Genomic DNA, 16,193 nt, shown 5'->3' with positions numbered 1-16,193 from the left:
CACGGCCAGGGTTTGAGTGCAGCTGGCTTAGCTCGCCCAGGCCCTTAGCTGGTTTCTTTAGCGTCTTTACACTTGCCTGACCCGGCAGCACGGACCCAGCTGTTGGTGCCATCTGTCCTGGGCTGGGGGTCCTCTGTGTACGGCCGGGGGTACACAGACCCCTGGACCAGGTGCTGGGCTGGGCTCATCTTGCCCATGACTGATCACTAGGGTAGGACTGGGTCCCCCAAGACCTCTCTTCAAATCAGTGCCCCTGTGGTCTCAATAGGGGCCCCTGGACAGCAGATTTGCCTCTCCTTAAAAACTGTAGCAAAATGCATCTGACGTAACTGCCATCACAGCCACTTCTGAGTGCACAGGCCACTGGTGTCACGGACGTTCACAGGCTTGTGCGGCCGTCACCACATCCATCTCCATAACTCAGCCCGTCTTCCGGACTGAAACTCGTCCCTTCGACACCAGCTCCCGCCTCTCCTCCCCCAGCCCCTGGTAGACGCCCTTCTGCTTCCTATGAGTCTGACCCCTCCAGATAACACACAGAAGACAATCTTCTTTCTGCGCCTGGCTGGTTTTGCCCAGCGTGACGTCCTCTAGGTCACCCCGCGTTGTAGCGTGTGGCAGGATTTGCTTCCTTTCTGAGGCTGAATCACACTCCCCGTATGGAGGGAGCATGTCTTCAGTTCTCTGTGTACCCAGAAGGGGAATTTCTACGCCAATTCCATGTTTAGTTTTTGGAGGAGCCACCAAGCTCCTTCCCACAGCAGCTGCAGCGTTCTGCATTCCCATCAAGGGTCCCCAGAGTGCCCCAACTTCACCTCCCTGCCACACTCGCTGTTTTCTGGGTTTTGTGTTTTTTTTCAGTATTGCCATCCCAGTGGAGGTGGGGTCTTGCTAGGTTGCCCAGGCTGATCTCCAAGTCCTGGGCTCAAGCAGTCCTCCTGCCTCGGCCTCTCCAAGTGCTGGGGTTACAGGCGTGAGCCACCGCACCTGACTTACCAACTGTTTTCATAGCCTGTGGAGTTACGGAAACATTCCACCCCATGACCGATGGCTTGGTGGCCCCTCTGGCCAGTGTCTCCAGCAGAGACTGGGTCAATCTCTGTTGTCCAGGCTGGAGTGCAGCTCCCAGGCTTTAGCAATCACTTCTTCTGCCTCAGCCTCCTGAGTAGCTGGGACCACGGGCGTGGGCTAACATGCCCCGATAACTGAATTTTTTTTATTTAACTAATTTTATTTAATTTAAATCGCTGCATGTGCCTTAGTTGTCACATCCCACACCTCCAGCAGTGACTCCGGCGTCTCACTGTGGCTGCACCTCTGTGAGGCCTGGTCCGTGAGGCCAGCCCAGCCCCCGTCAGAGGCCCGGGCGCCCCAGGAGGATGCGGGTGCCACACCCCTGCAGAGTTTCTGGCCCGCTCGGCTCTGAATCACCAGCAAAAATGTCACAGACCAGGTCAAGCCTGCAAACCACCCGCTCACTGATCACGGCATGGGGAAAGCAGAGGGCACCGCGAGTGGGGGGACACCTGAGGCCGTGCAGCATCTGCTCACAGACCTGCCAGAGAGACGCCTGAGGCAGCCATAGCTCCCACACCTCCCCAGCACCCCTGGTGCTGGTCCCGTGTCCAGTGGGAACTGATTCAGGCCTGAGGCCACCGTCGGCCACCTTGGTGCCCGTGGCTGGGGCTTTCACCCTCAACCTGTGAGTAGGGTGCTGGCCAGAGGAGGCCTGCTGGACACCTCCCACCTGGCAAACAAAGTCAGTGGCCCCCCCGAGGAGTCGGGGGGTCTCCACCTGCCTGACTCCTCTCCCCTCACCTCCCACAGCCTCCAGAGCCACCACGGGTGGGGTCCTTTTCAGATTTGGCCTCAGTGCCTGACTCACCTGCTAACCTCTTGGAACTGAGTCGGTCCCTTCCCTGCCGCCCTGGTGCCCACCCAGCCCTGCAGGCAGCAGGAAGGGGCGCTTGCAGGGAGCGGCCACCCCGAACTTCCCAAAGCCTCTGCTCTGTCCCTGGAGGGCCCCAAGGAAGGACAGGAGACGCAGGGAGAGGCAGCAGGGCCCTGAGCAGCCCTTCTCAGGCAGCCTCCACGGAGCTGTGCCCGCCTGAGTGTCCCCCACCCTCACCCGCCCAGTGGACTCCACTTGAGTGCCCGGCTGGGGCAGCGTGAGGCCCACAGAGCCAGCCGCCCACCCTCACACCTCCCTTACCCCAACCAGGAAAATTGGGGGCTCCGAAGGACAGAGGGGTGTTTAAGGCGGGGCGAGCTGTGGGGGGCGTGGCAGTAGCCGACCACAGGAGAGGTGGGGGTGGGAGGGGGTATGGGCGGGCCAAGTAGCTGTGGCTTCAGGTCACCCCTAGACCATGTGAAGACTGGGGTGGTGCAGGGCCTGGGAAGAGGCGGGCCTGTAGGCTACGAGGAGAACGCACAGACCAGTCCAGTGGATGGGTGTTGGGGGGGGCGCGTAGGGTCTTCGGGGAGGAGGGGCGTGGAGTGCAGGGTAGCGCGGCATAGGGACGTCCAGCGTGGTGGTGTTGGGGGGGGATAGGGAGACGGGGTGTCAAGGAGCCGGGCACGTCAGGGTGTCGGGGAGGGGGATGTGGAGGTGTCAGGGAGGGGGCGGGGGAGAGTAGGGGTGTCGGCCTGGAGTGGGGGCGTGTGGGGGTGTCAAGGAGGGCGCGCATGGGGATATGGGGAGGGGGGCGCGTGGGGGTGTCGGAGAGGCCGCGGCGCTGGGTGTCGGAGAGGGGTTGAGGCCTCTCCCTCAGGTGGTCCCGGAGGAGGCTCCACCGAGTCGTGACGGGGCCGGCCCTGAGCCCGTGGCCGCGGGAGGAGCCCGTTTCGGGGACTAGTTGGGCTCCGGGCCGTGTGTGGGGACGGGGCTGCCGGCCTGGGAGTGACGCGGGATTTCGCCGCCCAGCGCTACCCCGTCCGGTCCCCGACGGTGGGGGTCGGGGCGGTGCCCGCGGGGGCTACGCTCTGCGGCGCGCGGGGACCAACTCTCGAGGGCGCCGAAGTCTCCTAGCAAGGGCAGCGCACCGGGACGCGTCCCAGAGCCGGGGGCGGACGGAGCCTTTGGTGACCCCAGGCCCGAGCCTGCGCTGTGGGGCCGCTGGGCAGGAGACAGGGGGCGCCCCGGCCGCAGCAGGGGCCTGGGTGGGGGCCCGGGCCGGAGGGGGTGTCTGACCCTGCCGCGTGGAGGCGAGGGTGCCTTCGTACTGGGGGGGTCGGAGGGGGCGGCTCAGGTGGGGGTGGTGGCGGGGGAGCTGGGAACCTGGGAGGAGGGTCTCCGTGCAGAGCTGGGGGTGGGAGGGCTGAACGGCGTGAGAACGGGGCTCAGACCCCGGGGCCCCCGAAATTAGAAATGGAGAAGGGTAAGGCTGGGTGCTGGAACGCGTTGGTGCCGGCGTTCCCCCTCAGGTAAGGGATGCCTCTTCCTGCCTGTCGAACGTTCTGGAGGGTCGTGGGGGGTGCTGTCTTTTGCTCCACTTTGAGGCACCGCCCGCCGCAGCCCCCACCGTCACGGCCTCTGCTCCCACGTGGCGGGGCCGCCCCCACTGCCCCAGGGCTGGGGACCCGCCCCAGCGACACCCTCGGAGCCAGCCCTGCGGCCGCAGACACTCGGCCGGTCGGGAGGGTCTAGGCCGGCTTCCGGGCCCCTATCCCGCCTATTCCACTCCCGGACGCCACGTCCAAAGCCCCCCGCGCCCCGCGCCCGCCGGCCTCCCCCTTGAGGGCCCGGGGGCCTAACCGGGCCGGTGCAGGGTCCGAGGAAGACCCGGGTCAGCGGCGGCGTGGTCCGTTCCCCGACCCCTCGCCTGGGACCCAGGTCGGCCGCCGATCGCCTCCCCGCGGAGGTCCCGCCAGCGCCCACCTCCCGGGCTCCTCCCTGTTTCTCAGCCTGGGAGGCTCCGGAGGCTGCGCTGGGCGTTCCTGGGGGGCGAGGCCTGCGGGTCTGTGCGATTCCGCCGGGCGGCGGCGTCGGGGCCCGGCCCGGGATCTGGGCGGCTCGCGGGACCCCGTCTGCGCCGAGACTCTGCGTGGCTTCGAGGGCCGGACCTGCGCCCGCTCACAACTCCGGCCGCGGGAGACGCAGGGCGCACCCCGAGCCCGAACCCTGGGGACGCCGTGGCGCAGAGTCAGGCGGAGGCTCGGGGCGTGGCCGCGTCCCACCCCACGGCGCAGGCGATCCGGGGCCGCCGGAGACATTGCGCCCCGGTTCTCCGGGACCGGCGCGGCGCCCAGAACGCGGACGCAGGCAGCTCGGGCGGGAGGTTAGTGGGAGCAGCGACCGCGGTGACCGTCCCGCGAGGTGTGCGCTCCACAGTCCCCGTGGCCCCGTCCCCGCCCTGGCCACCGTGGGGACAGCCCGGCTTGGCGGGAACGCGCCAGTCGAGCAGCCGAAGCGGAGTTGCGAGCCCTTCCCGCTCGGGATGGGGTCGGGGAGCCACGCGCGCCCCAATGCCCGGGAGCGAGTCCCCCAGAGGAGCCGGGCCGGGGCTGGAGGCGGCCGAGTCCACCGAGCGCGAGGCCCCTCCCGACACTCCCGCCCCGCGCGCCGCTCCGCCGGGCCCGCCGCCGTCTCTCCTTTCCGGGAGCGCCTCCTGGGGTTCTGCGCGGACGCACGGCCGGGACGCGGCGCACGCGGGCACTGGCCGAGTCCGCCCTGACTCTCCCGGCCTGAAGCCGGCGCGCGCTCGGGTGTCCGGGCTGGACACACGCTCCAGTGGGACCCCCTTCCCCGCCTGCGGGGTGGGGGTCGGGAGAGATGAAGGAAACTCGCCGTTCCCGAACCCTCAGCGCTCCAGGAGCGGGGCCCGCAGCCCCGCCCCTCCCGCAGACATCTGGGAGCCGGGGAGGTGTGAACGGCCTCCTTTGTGCCTCTGAATGGAGGAAATTAGGCGCTGCTTATCTGGGAAGGAGCCGTCCAAGCAAACCGGGCTCCCGCCCTCCTCCTGGGCGTATAAATGGCGGAGCCCGCGGTGCCTCCCGCGCCCGGCCAGCCCCGCCCGGCCTTCCCTCCGGCCCACGTGGCCGCCATGCGTCTCTCCTCCTCCCCACCTCGTGGCCCGCCGCAGCCGTCCAGCTTTGGCTCGGTGGACGGGCTCTCCCAGAGCAGCTGCCCGGGGCCGACCCACACCCTCAGGCCTGCCAACGCCTCCCCGGGGGGCCTCCCTGGCCTGGGCCAGGCACCCGCCACCCGGGAGCCCCCTCAGACCATCAGCATGGAGGAGGCTAGGTCCCCACATCTGCCTGCGCCGCAGAGGACCGTGGCTGGTAGGTCCGGATGGGGGTTCCCTTCCTTCCCAGGTGGAGATGGGAGTTGGGGAGAGGCCAGGACCCAGGCGGCCGCATCCCCCGCGGTGGCCTGCGGACTAGGGCACGGCCTGGCCTGTGCCCTTCGTGGAGCGCAGCTTCCCTCGGAACCAAAGCCTTGACGGGGATTTTTCTCTCCTTGAGCCCCCGGTGGGCTCCCCTGCCTGTCCTGTCACCCCGTTCCTCGGCTGTGCCCCCGTCCCCCACCCCAGCCTGGTGATGAGGGACCGCCCGAGGAGTCCCAGTCTGCACTTCCCTGCCCCAATTCCAGGCACCCCCCAAAACACAGCGCAGACTTGGGCCCCATTCCTCGGGTGTTCCAGCCCCTCGGCCATCGGGACTCAGGTCCGAGGGCCCCAGTGATTTGCCAACCCCCAAGCACCTAGGCTCAAGCCGGTCCCAGGCCTCCTGGAGTGCAGCTGTCTTTTCTTAAAGAGTGCCTCGTGACCGAGGCCTGCAGAAACTCTGAAGTTGTCTCCGTCCCAGCGGTGCTCCGTGGTCTGCTGACAGCCAAGGTTCTCCGCCTTTGTTAGTCTTTGCAACGTCATCTCGGGTTTTAGGTTTAAGGTAGTACTTGGTCAAAAGTGGGGTTGATACTGAAAGTTTTCATTTTTTTAAAAAAAGACGGGGTATCACCATGTTGGTCAGGCTGGTCTTGAACTCCCGACCTCAGGTGATCTTCCAGCCTTGGCCTCCAAAGTGCTTGGATTACAGGCATGAGCCACCATGCCCGGCCTGAAAGTTTTCATTTTTAAAAGTCTCATCCTTATGGAGTGACCTTGTACTTCAGGGAGGTGAAAATGTAAATGTGTTCTCCGCAGCTAGTTAACCTGCCCTACCCCAAAAAAGCCAGCCCGCCCCTCCCTGCACCCACTCCTGGCGCTGACCCCTGCAGGCCTCCCCGACGCAAGGCACTTGCTTTCCGGGTCTGCCGCGTGCTTTCAGGTTAGCGTTGAGACACACTGTAAAATGCACTTCCTTCGCAGAAACACCCGTGAGCATTTTGGTCAGGCTTGCGTTAAATGTTGATCCATTTCACCAGGCTGGCCTCCTTCCTGGGACTCAGCCCAGGTCCACAGGCCACCTTGTGGGGCTGTTTAGCACCAACCCCCGTCCCTCCTTTTAGAAATTAGAAAACAGACGTGACCGAGGCAGGCCTGGGGTTCAGCACGAGGAGCCTGACGGAGACCAGCTCCCTGGGTGGGCCCAGGCCTTTGCATATACTGGAGTCCACCTTACCTGGCTGGAAGGTCGGGGAAGGGCATCCTGGGAAGGAGCTTCTGGAAGGGAAGTGTGGGATGGGGCAGAAGGGAGTGAACTGAGCAGGGGTCAGGCCACAGCGCCATTAACCTTCCTTCCTGCCTTGGACCACCTCGCTGGGCCCCATTCCCAACTTGACCTGGGAGGAGGAGGCGGGGTTGCTGGTCACAGTCAGGTGAGAAGATCTGCCCAGGCCTGCCCTGCCCCAGCACGGCTGTCTTCACCTGTTACCCGTGGGCGGGAGCTTGCCCTGTGGGTGGCCTGTGGAGCCGAATGCCCTTACCCTCTACATCGGGGTTGAGTAAGGAGCCAAACCCCTGGCGGGCTCCCCGCGTCCGCACAGCCTTCAGCACCACCAGTACCTGAGCCGTCTGGAGCGGAAGAGGCTGGCCAGGGAGATGCAGCTCTCAGAGGTCCAGGTGAGGTGGGGCGGGCAGACTGGGGTGGGCAGACGGGTGGGCAGACGGGTGGGCAGACAGGTGGGCAGACGGGTGGGCCGGTGGCCTCTTCTCACCACTGCTGCCGTCTTGGTTTTCCTGCAGGTAAAAACCTGGTTTCAGAATCACCGGATGAAGCACAAACGGGAGGTGCAGGACGCCCAGCTGAACCCCGTCTCAGGATCTCTCCACACGCCCCCGGCTGAGCAGCCCCTTCCCGGGATCTCTCCACGCGCCCCCAGCTGAGCAGCCCCTTCCCGGGATCTCTCCATGTGCCCCTGGCTCTTCACTTACTGTCTCCTGGCCTGGCCAGTGGCCTGCAGCTGCTGTGCCCCTGGGCACCCCTGGCCGGGCCCCAGGCTCTGATGCTGCCCCCGGGCTCCTTCTGGGCGTCCTGCTGCAGGCAGCCCCTGGCTTACCACCCCCCAAGCCCAGGACGTGGCATGCAAACTCGGGGACCAGCCCTGTCCATGGGGCCCTGGGGCCTGTGTGCTCTGCCTCAGACGGGGGATGCGTTTTGAGGAAGCGCCTCCGACTCCGCAGCCAGCACACGCGGTCTGTGCAGCCTGCACCTGGCGCCCGCCCGGAGGACAGAGCTGCCCTGTTTATACCATGGTGGCACCTCTCACCCTGACCCACGCAAAGGTTCTGGAGATTTCTGGAGAATATTAAAGCCAGCTCTTCACTGAAAGATTTCAAAAGGGTCAGTTTAGGAGGTAAATGGAGGGTCAGTGACCAGAGTCACACGCGGCAGCGGGCTTGTTACAGGCAGGGCTTTCAGCGTACGGTAAAAGGATAATTTGTTTTTTAAAAAGTGTTGGAAAAACGGGTTTTCCAATTGGAAAAAGTAAAGGTCGTAAGCTTTGTGTGTAAAAAAGAAAGCCACGAAGGATTGGAAGGGCACGCAGGTGTCATATTCATAACCTTGTGGTGAGTTCCTCTTCACAAGGACCCCAAAGCCGGAAAGCCAGAGAGAACAAAGCTGCCCAGCATGGGAGGCACGGAAGCCCTGCCCGGGAGGACCGTCCCTCGTGGATGGACCGTTCTGGGTGCAGACTCCTGACTGCACACACAGCCTCAGACAAGCACGCATCGGTCCACGTTGCCCCGGAGTGCCGCGGAGGCCGGCAGCACAGGCGCTCGGGTAGACGGGTTCAGCCTGCCGGACTGCGAGGCGACCTGTGAAACGTACCCAGGCGTCCCACCAGAAACAAAAGTGTGGGCCTGTGGCCGTGTCCACGGCAAGTGCCACTTTCCCTTTGCGCATTTCTGCATTGCTGGAAGTGTTAGAACCAGCGTGTGCTTTTATGATAGAACCCCAGGAAAGAGCGGAAGAGCTGCTGTGCGTCCTGGACAACGCTGACATGGGGCTGTGGTTGGAGCCCCCACGAGCACAGCGACCCCGCCGCCCCCACGAGCACAGCGCCGCCCCCACGAGCGCAGCGACCCCGCCGCCCCCACGAGCACAGCGCCGCCCCCACGAGCACAGCGACCCCAGCCGCCCCCCATGTGCACAGCGACCCCAGCTGCTCTTTGCCCCACCGCACTCGACATCCCCATGTGGGCATCTGACAGGCATCGGGGGATCCTGACCTTGCCCCTCTGCAGCCAGCCTGGTGCCCTCACCCTTGCTGGCCCGTCCGTGTGCTGGGAGCAAGCCCATCCCCCACTCCCAGTGCCAACCTCCAGGCAGACGTGAGGAACCCAGGCCGTGCTCCCAGGCACACTGGGGCGGAGGGCAGCAGGGCAGAGACACCTGCACATCCCGCACAGAGACGGGACGTGTTGTATGTGTGGGGGGGACTGTGCTGCTGTGCCCGTGTGTCAAGCGTGTGCCTGTGTGGGAGGTTCTGTGCATGTGCACTACGCATGTGTCAAGTGTGTGCATGTGTAGTCAATGTGTGTGCTGTGTTGTGTGTGTGCTGCGTGCATGTTGTGTGTTTCCCCCAAGCCCTGGACTCCCTTTGTCACCTCCGCCTTATCCTCTGTAACCCAAGCAGCCGTCAGGACAGGGAGGCCGAGGGCCCGGGTGTGGGACCCCTCGGGACGGGGAGGCTGAGGGCCCGGGTGTGGACAGGGAGCACTGGCTGCCTGTGGACCGGCCCAGGGCTGTGCTGGATGCCGCCAACCTTCCTGCTCACCCTCCTTTCCCTCTGAGCTGCTTGCTGCATGGGGACGAGGGCTATGCCAGCTCCCTCCCCTTGGGATCAGGTGGGAGGTGCAGTCGCTGTGAAATAGTCCCGCCAAGAATCTCTGGGAGCCTTCACGTCTAACTTCCGGCCGACAGGAACCCTCAGGGAGCCAGTGGACTCAGCTGGGCTGCAGAAGCCTCCAGGACGGAGGGCGGGGTGGCCTTGGTGCAGAGGCCGGAAGACGCAGCCGCAGGCTCCCACGTGAGCCGTGACCAAGAAGTATGGGAGCTGGTGGGGAAGATCCCGAGGGGCTCACGGACGGTGCTGGGGAGGGGTCTGTGTCCCCAGGTGTGGAGGACACCCTGTCTCCAGAGGCAGCACTCAGGACCTCAGATCTGAACCTGACATTCAAATAATTCAAAGGACAGCGTGCTATAAACGTGGCAAAATATTCACTGCTGAGTCTGCGGGGAGTCCGTCCACTGGGCTCGAGCACTTCTCTTTTAGATTCTGCGCCTGAGACTGTCCAGGAAGCTGCAGGGAAGAGGCTGCTTGACTCTGGGCGCCTCGCTGGCCCCAGCTTCTGTTTCGGGGCCCAGGACTCGATACCTTTCTGAGCCCAGACTTGTCAGCTCCCAGGACGACAGAGGCGGGTGGTCAGGAATCCAGGAGCAAAGCGGGCTTGCTGAACAGAAGCAGGCCTCAGCCGCCCTTTCGGGGGGTTGGCAGGGCCCTGCACAGTCCCCAGTAAAAGAATTGCCTGAGGCCGGGCGCGGTGGCTCAAGCCTGTAATCCCAGCACTTTGGGAGGCCGAGGCGGGTGGATCACGAGGTCAAGAGATCGAGACCATCCTGGTCAACATGGTGAAACCCCATCTCTACTAATACAAAAAATTAGCTGGGCATGGTGGCGCATGCCTGTAATCCCAGCTACTCAGGAGGCTGAGGCAGGAGAATTGCCTGAACCCAGGAGGCGGAGGTTGCGGTGAGCCGAGATCGCGCCATTGCACTCCAGCCTGGGTAACGAGCGAAACTCCGTCTCAAAAAAAAAAATTACCCGAGCTGGGCACTGTGGCTCCCCGCTGTAATCCCAGCACCTTGGGAGGCCGAGGTGGGTGGATCCCGAGGTCAGTTTGAAACCAGCCCGGCCAAGATGGTGAAAACCCTGTCTCTACTAAAAATACAAAAATTATCCGGGAGTGGTGGTGGGCGCCTGTAATCCCAGCTACTCAGGAGGCTGAGGCAGGAGAATCACTTGAACCTGGGAGGCAGAGGGTAGAGTGAGCTGAGATCGGGCCACTGCACTCCAGCCTGTGTGACAGAGCAAGACACCGTCTCGAAAAAAAAAAAAAAAAAGAAGCATTACCTGGGGGCACTGCCCAGAAACGCTGGCCCTCCTCCCATTGTCTCTGCAGGCTGGCAGGGAGGCTCTGTCACCCCACCTCAGAAAGGTGATGGTCAGCTTCTCAGGGGCCTCCCCTTTCTCCCACGCCAGGAAGACCCTCATTCCCAGCCTGGCTGTCCGCAGAAGCCATGGTGTGACATGGGGCAGGCTCCCCCGAGGTGCCCCTTGGCCGCCACCCACCGTTCACGGGACGAGGGCCTCAGGACTGGGGGGCTGTGGTCAGCAGGCCTGCGTGTCCAGGGTGCCTTCCAGCCCCTTCCTGGTCCCTGTGTTGCCGCCGATGCCCTCAGCAGGGTCTCAGTGGGCTGGGCCTTATACACGGGTCTGGCTTGGCAAGCTGGAATGGCCACCCTTGTGGGGGCTTGACTCTTGGGAACCCTTCCTGCCTTCCTAGGGGGATTCACCCCTCTCCCTGCCCAGGAAGCCGCCCACCGTGCAGTGCAGGGGAGAGTGCGCAATCCACCTCAGCCTGCCCAGAGCCCAGGGAGGGCAGGGCCCCCGGAACCACAGCTCTCCTGGGGAAATAGGCGCCATGCTGGAGAGGTGGGGCCTCTCCTCTCACAGCCCAGCAGCTGCTGTCGGTTACACCGCGGCCCTGGGGGGACAGAGCCGGGCAGGCTCCCTGGATCCAGCCATGCCCGCGCCTGCCGTTCTGCGGACGCCGTCTGTGAGTAACAGCACGCCACGGCACGTCCACGCATCGCAGCGCCGTAGCACCTGCTTCAGGCTGTGCAGATTTGAAACCCTATGTTCAGGTCCTGTGGAGAGTGACCGGAAGGCCTGGAAGAGACTCCCCAGCAGGCCAGCCTCCACCCTTCTCCAGGGGGCGGGGGGAGCAGCCCAGCCTGTGGGGTGGGGGCGTGGTCGAGCCTGCGTTGCGGGGGTGTGGCTGCCCTTCCACGTGTGGCCTGGAGATCCCCCAGCTGGAAGCACCCCACCCCTCTGCCTGCCGCCTGTTTCCCCTTGGACGCCCAGGCTTCAGGCTGTGAGGGAGGTGGGAGGCGACTATCAGATGGGATCAGGGCTAGGCTTGGAGAGGCAGCCCCTAGTAAGGGGCACCTGGGGGCCTCCAGCTCTGCCAGCTCTTGCTCATTTGCTGGGCCGATTGGTGATAAAGGCTCTGCAGCCTTCAAACCCGGGCGCGGCCCTGCAGGCTGACAAGGACTCTTTGGATGGAGGATGGGGCCTCCCGGAGTCTGTTCAGGCCTCCTTTGAAGACAGCGGCTGACAGTCACTCTTTAAACTGAGCTGAGGAGGGCCCCCGTCCATTTTTCTTCCTCAGGAAGTCAAGACTGCAGTCCCACCCTGGTCATCCTGGAGGCCCGGTAGCCGCAGGCCCCCGGCCAGGACACACGAGTGCCCCTCACCCCCACAAGCCGCTCTCCTGGGCTCTCCCAGCACTGCTGGCCGGGTGCCAGGCTCTGGACTTGTGGTGACCCTGGCCTGTGCCCAGCCCAGGCCCCGACCACGACCTGGGAATCTTTTCATCCCCCCGTGTTTACACATTTTTAATTGTTTCCCCAAGCCCACGCTTGACTAATGCGACATCCGCCCACCGAGAGTGAGAGAAACACCAACCCCAGAGTCGCTTTATCGAAATTTGTATTTATTGTCAAAACTTTAGTACACTTCACACATTTAATGAAGTTACTGAAATTTCTGGCCAGAAAATCAACTGATACCTACGATTACAAAAGTAATGAAAAGGTTAAGAAGCGGAAGCCGGCCGGGCGAGGCGGCAGGTGTTTGTAATCCCGGCTACGCGGGAGTTGCCTAGACCTGGGAGGCGGAGGTTGCGGTGAGCCGAGATCTGGCCACTGCCCTCCGGTGAAGCAGCAAGACTCAGTCTCGAAAAACATAAATAAATAAGCAGCCAAAGCCACGGGACCCAGAGTGCACGCAGCCTCCGCCACACCGCGCGTGTAGGAAACAGGCCACACGGTGAGTACAGCTTCGCAGTCTGCAAAGACAGTTTCCAAAGAATGAGTCAGATCCTCCCAGCCAGAGCCCTGCTTCCCCCGACGGGCACTGCCCGGTCCCCCAGGCAGCTCCAGCACGAGATGTGTCCACCCCCGTCTCCGGTCAGCCTGGTCACGGGGCACAGCCCGGCTCCAGCCCGGCCCTCTTCATCCTGGTCCCCAGCTCGGGGGCTGCCGAGATCAGCCCAGGGGAGAGGCCTGGGCCACGTCCGCCCCAGGCACTTCCAGGACCCACACAGAAGCACACGTCGCACGTTTGCCCAGTCCTGGACTATCTAGCCCCTTGCTGCCCCAAAGGCACGGGGGTCAAGGCCCGGAGGCTCGGGGCCGGGAGGGAGGGAGCAGGCGGAGTCGGGGTCAGGACTCAGGTGCCGCTGCTGCAGGTGCCGCGTGGGGGACCCACCGCCCCGTCTTCCCATGCCCTATACCTCTTCAGGCCAGATCCTCAAAGAAGTATATGCATAGGAAAACGGAACGGCGGGCGGCTCTGCAGGGTCCCGGGCCGGGCGGGAAGGAGAAGTCCGAGGCCTGGTGGGCGGCGGGCGCCGAGGTCCTGTGGGAGCGAGGAGGGCAGAGCCGAGCCCGGCCGGGTCCCCGGAGGCGCCTTGGGCCTCAGCTTACCTTCGGTGCAGCCTCCTGGGCGGCCGGCGCTGGGTCGGCCATGAGCACCGCTGAGCCTGGGTGGGCGGCGGAGAACTCTCCCGGCCAGAGTTCTGCTGCTGCCTCGCGAGCTCCACATTTATGCGCCAGAGAGACCTTGGCTGCCGCCGTCACATGCTGCCAGGGTGCTGCTCTGTGCCAAGGACCCCGTCCCACCCCCACACCTGCCAGAGCGGGGCACAGAGACCCAGGGCCGGTGGGCGGGCAGGCAGGGCTGGGACGGGGGCTGCGGGACGGGGGCTGGGACGGGGCCGGCCTGGCCGCCCGCCCTCCCCCAGCCCTTATCTCCTCGTGCGCCTCTGCCTGCGTCAGGGGCCGGAAAGCCACATGGGGGAGAATCGCTTGCTGGGGAAGGGGCCATCTCTCTCTCCTGGGCTTGCTCAGCTCAGCAATAAGCAGTACCTCAGGCTCAGGCTCCCAGGGGCTCCCAGAACCCCCAGCCAGCGTGCCCAGCACTGTCCCGGTCACCGAGAACCAGATCCCACCCCCAGGGCAGGCGGCCTCCACGGCTGGGGCCCCCCGAGGGTCCATGGCGTCAGGCAGACGCTGGTCCAAACAGTCAGGCCCAGAGCCTTCCCCGGGCCATAGAACCCCCAAGCACGTGGAGAGGGGCTGGCTCTGCAGCCTTGAGGGTAAGAGTGCAGGGCCGAGGGAGAGGCCCCCCAGGGACAGTTAGCCAGACCCACAGCTGCCCACACAGACTGAGACCACACAGGCAGGCAGACACCCTCTCCTGGGGCCAGGAAGCCCCCGGCCAAGGGGCCCAGGTAGGCAGCAGAGCTCCTGCAGGCCTGCGGCTGCCCCCGTATCCCAGGCTAAGGACACAAGGAAGAGGCCCAAAGACACCCACGCGAGTCCAGGGGACGGGGCTCCTGAACCCCCGTCACAGACACCCTGCCCGCAGGAGTCCTGGGGACAAGGCTTCTCAACCCAGCCAGTGGCCTCTCCCCAGGACATGGGCGGGTGGAGGCTGGTGAAGGAGCAAGGCTGAGGCCTTGGAGGCATCTGCAGTGACCAAGTTCTCCGGGACACTCAATGTCCCTGGACGGCCTGTGCAGGCTCCTGGCTCCAGCACCTGTGATCTGTAGGCCCAGGGTCTCAGAACTGGCCCCACACAGCACCCACTTGTGGCAGGGACACACACAGAGACTCACACAGAGATTCGCACAGAGACAGAGAGACACAGAGATACACACAGAGACAGAGACAGAGATACAGAGACAGAGACACACAGAGACACAGAGATACACACAGAGACAGAGACACACAGAGACACAGAGATACACACAGAAACAGAGATACACACAGAGACAGAGAGATACACACAGAGACACAGAGATACACACAGAGACAGAGACACATAGAGACACAAAGACACACAGAGACACACGTAGACACATGTAGACAGACACTCAGACACAGATACACAGACACATAGACACACAAACACATAGACACACAAAGACACATGTAGACAGAGACACACAGAGACACACGTAGACAGACACATGTAGACACAGACACACAAAGACACAGATACAGACATGCAGACACACACAGAGACACAGACACAGAGACATGCACAGAGACACACACATGGAGACACGCACACAGTGTGCCCACACACCCCACACACCCTCTTGCCTGTTGTGCTCAAGAGTCTCCTGTCACCTGGATGGCAGAGGCAGAGCCCTCGGTGGGGGAGGGGCACCAGGGGCCAGATGGGGCTGTAAGACCAGGCAGTGCCCTCCTGGTGGCCCCCGAGGCGGCCAGGACCCCCCTCTGGGGAAGAACGAGTGGGCCCTGCTGGGCAAGAGGAGCCGTAGGGACTGTGGGGACGATGGACAGTGACCCAGCTGCCTACCGGGCAGCTCTGCAGACCCCCCGCTGGGAGCAGCCTCTGCCCGTCCCCTTGTGCAAACCTTCGACTGGCATGCCAGGCCAAGCAGTTGATGGTTATGACCTGCCACAGCCACAGAAGGGTGGGGTGAGCTCATCGGTCAGTCGGAAGCCCTCCTGGTCGGGGCACAGGGCTGGGGACGGGCCCTGCCCAGGGCTGGACCCCTGTAAAGAGGCCCAGAGTGCGGACAGAGGGGCTGGTGGGGCTCCGTCCACCTGCTGGCAGGCTGAGGGCTGCCTTCTGGGGCAGGAGGTAACGTGGAGCTCAGACACACGCATGCTCACACTCCCACTCCCACAGGCAAACACACGTGCACTCACACACGTGCACATTCACACACACACATGCTCACACACTCCTGCAGGCACACGCACGCACGCACATGGACACGTGCACACACACATGCACATTCACATGGGCATGCTCATGCACTCCTGCAGGCACACTCTGGCGTGCACACACGCACATTCACACATGTATGTTCACACTCCTGCCGGCACACTCACATGCACACACATTCACACGCACATGCTCACACACTCCTGCAGGCACACGCACGCACGCACATGGACACACACGTGCACACACACATGCACATTCACATGGGCATGCTCACGCACTCCTGCAGGCACACTCAACATGCACACACATTCACACGCACATGCTCACACACTCCCGCAGACACGCACACACGTGCACACACATGCACATTCACACGTGCGTGCTCACACACATGCTCATGATCCCCATCTCCATGGGGGCCCCAGATCCAAGGAAGGGTCCTTGGGGGCGCTGGCAGGGGAGGGGCCCCACTCTTCCACCCACCTAGAGCCTACATGGAGAGCTCCAGCGTCACACTTCCGGGGGGCTGGGCCCAAAAGGCTGCCTCAGGGCCGCCATCCGGAGCCTCCACCTGGCATCAGCCCTTCCCGCTAACAGCTGCCCAGCAGGGCTTCTGGGAAATGCACAGCACAAACTCACCCCGGGCTCCCGGCCTCGGTTCTGCAAGAGGGGAGGAGACAGGCAGAGAGACAGAGAGACACAGACACACAGAGAGAGACAGACAGACACAGAGACAGACAGACAGAGACAGTGATGGAGA

At 63.8% G+C, this 16,193-nt stretch overlaps 1 protein-coding gene and 1 long non-coding RNA gene across 2 annotated transcripts; one reads left to right on the top strand and one right to left on the bottom strand.

Annotated features, from left to right (window-relative positions):
- The first annotated feature begins 5,042 nt into the window (after positions 1-5,042).
- VENTX (VENT homeobox) lies at positions 5,043-7,537 on the top strand. The gene is given in 6 exon segments (XM_064371817.1): positions 5,043-5,280; positions 5,880-5,886; positions 6,882-6,925; positions 6,928-6,998; positions 7,122-7,190; positions 7,259-7,537. Coding segments are annotated over 6 exon segments (708 nt in total).
- A 4,600-nt stretch (positions 7,538-12,137) lies between these two features.
- LOC105732187 (uncharacterized) lies at positions 12,138-13,237 on the bottom strand. The gene is made up of 2 exons (XR_001110924.3): positions 13,153-13,237; positions 12,138-12,512 (listed from the first exon to the last, which is right to left on the bottom strand). It is a non-coding gene; the product is annotated as an uncharacterized LOC105732187 (long non-coding RNA).
- Positions 13,238-16,193: the final 2,956 nt, after the last annotated feature.

The sequence above is a fragment of the Aotus nancymaae genome, unplaced genomic scaffold (genome assembly GCF_030222135.1).
Source record: "Aotus nancymaae isolate 86718 unplaced genomic scaffold, 86718_ANA_hifiasm-v0.15.2.pri h1tg000193l, whole genome shotgun sequence".
NCBI lineage: Eukaryota > Metazoa > Chordata > Mammalia > Primates > Aotidae > Aotus > Aotus nancymaae.
Note: the sequence above shows the minus strand (reverse complement) of the source record. Positions and strands in the feature narration are given on the sequence as shown.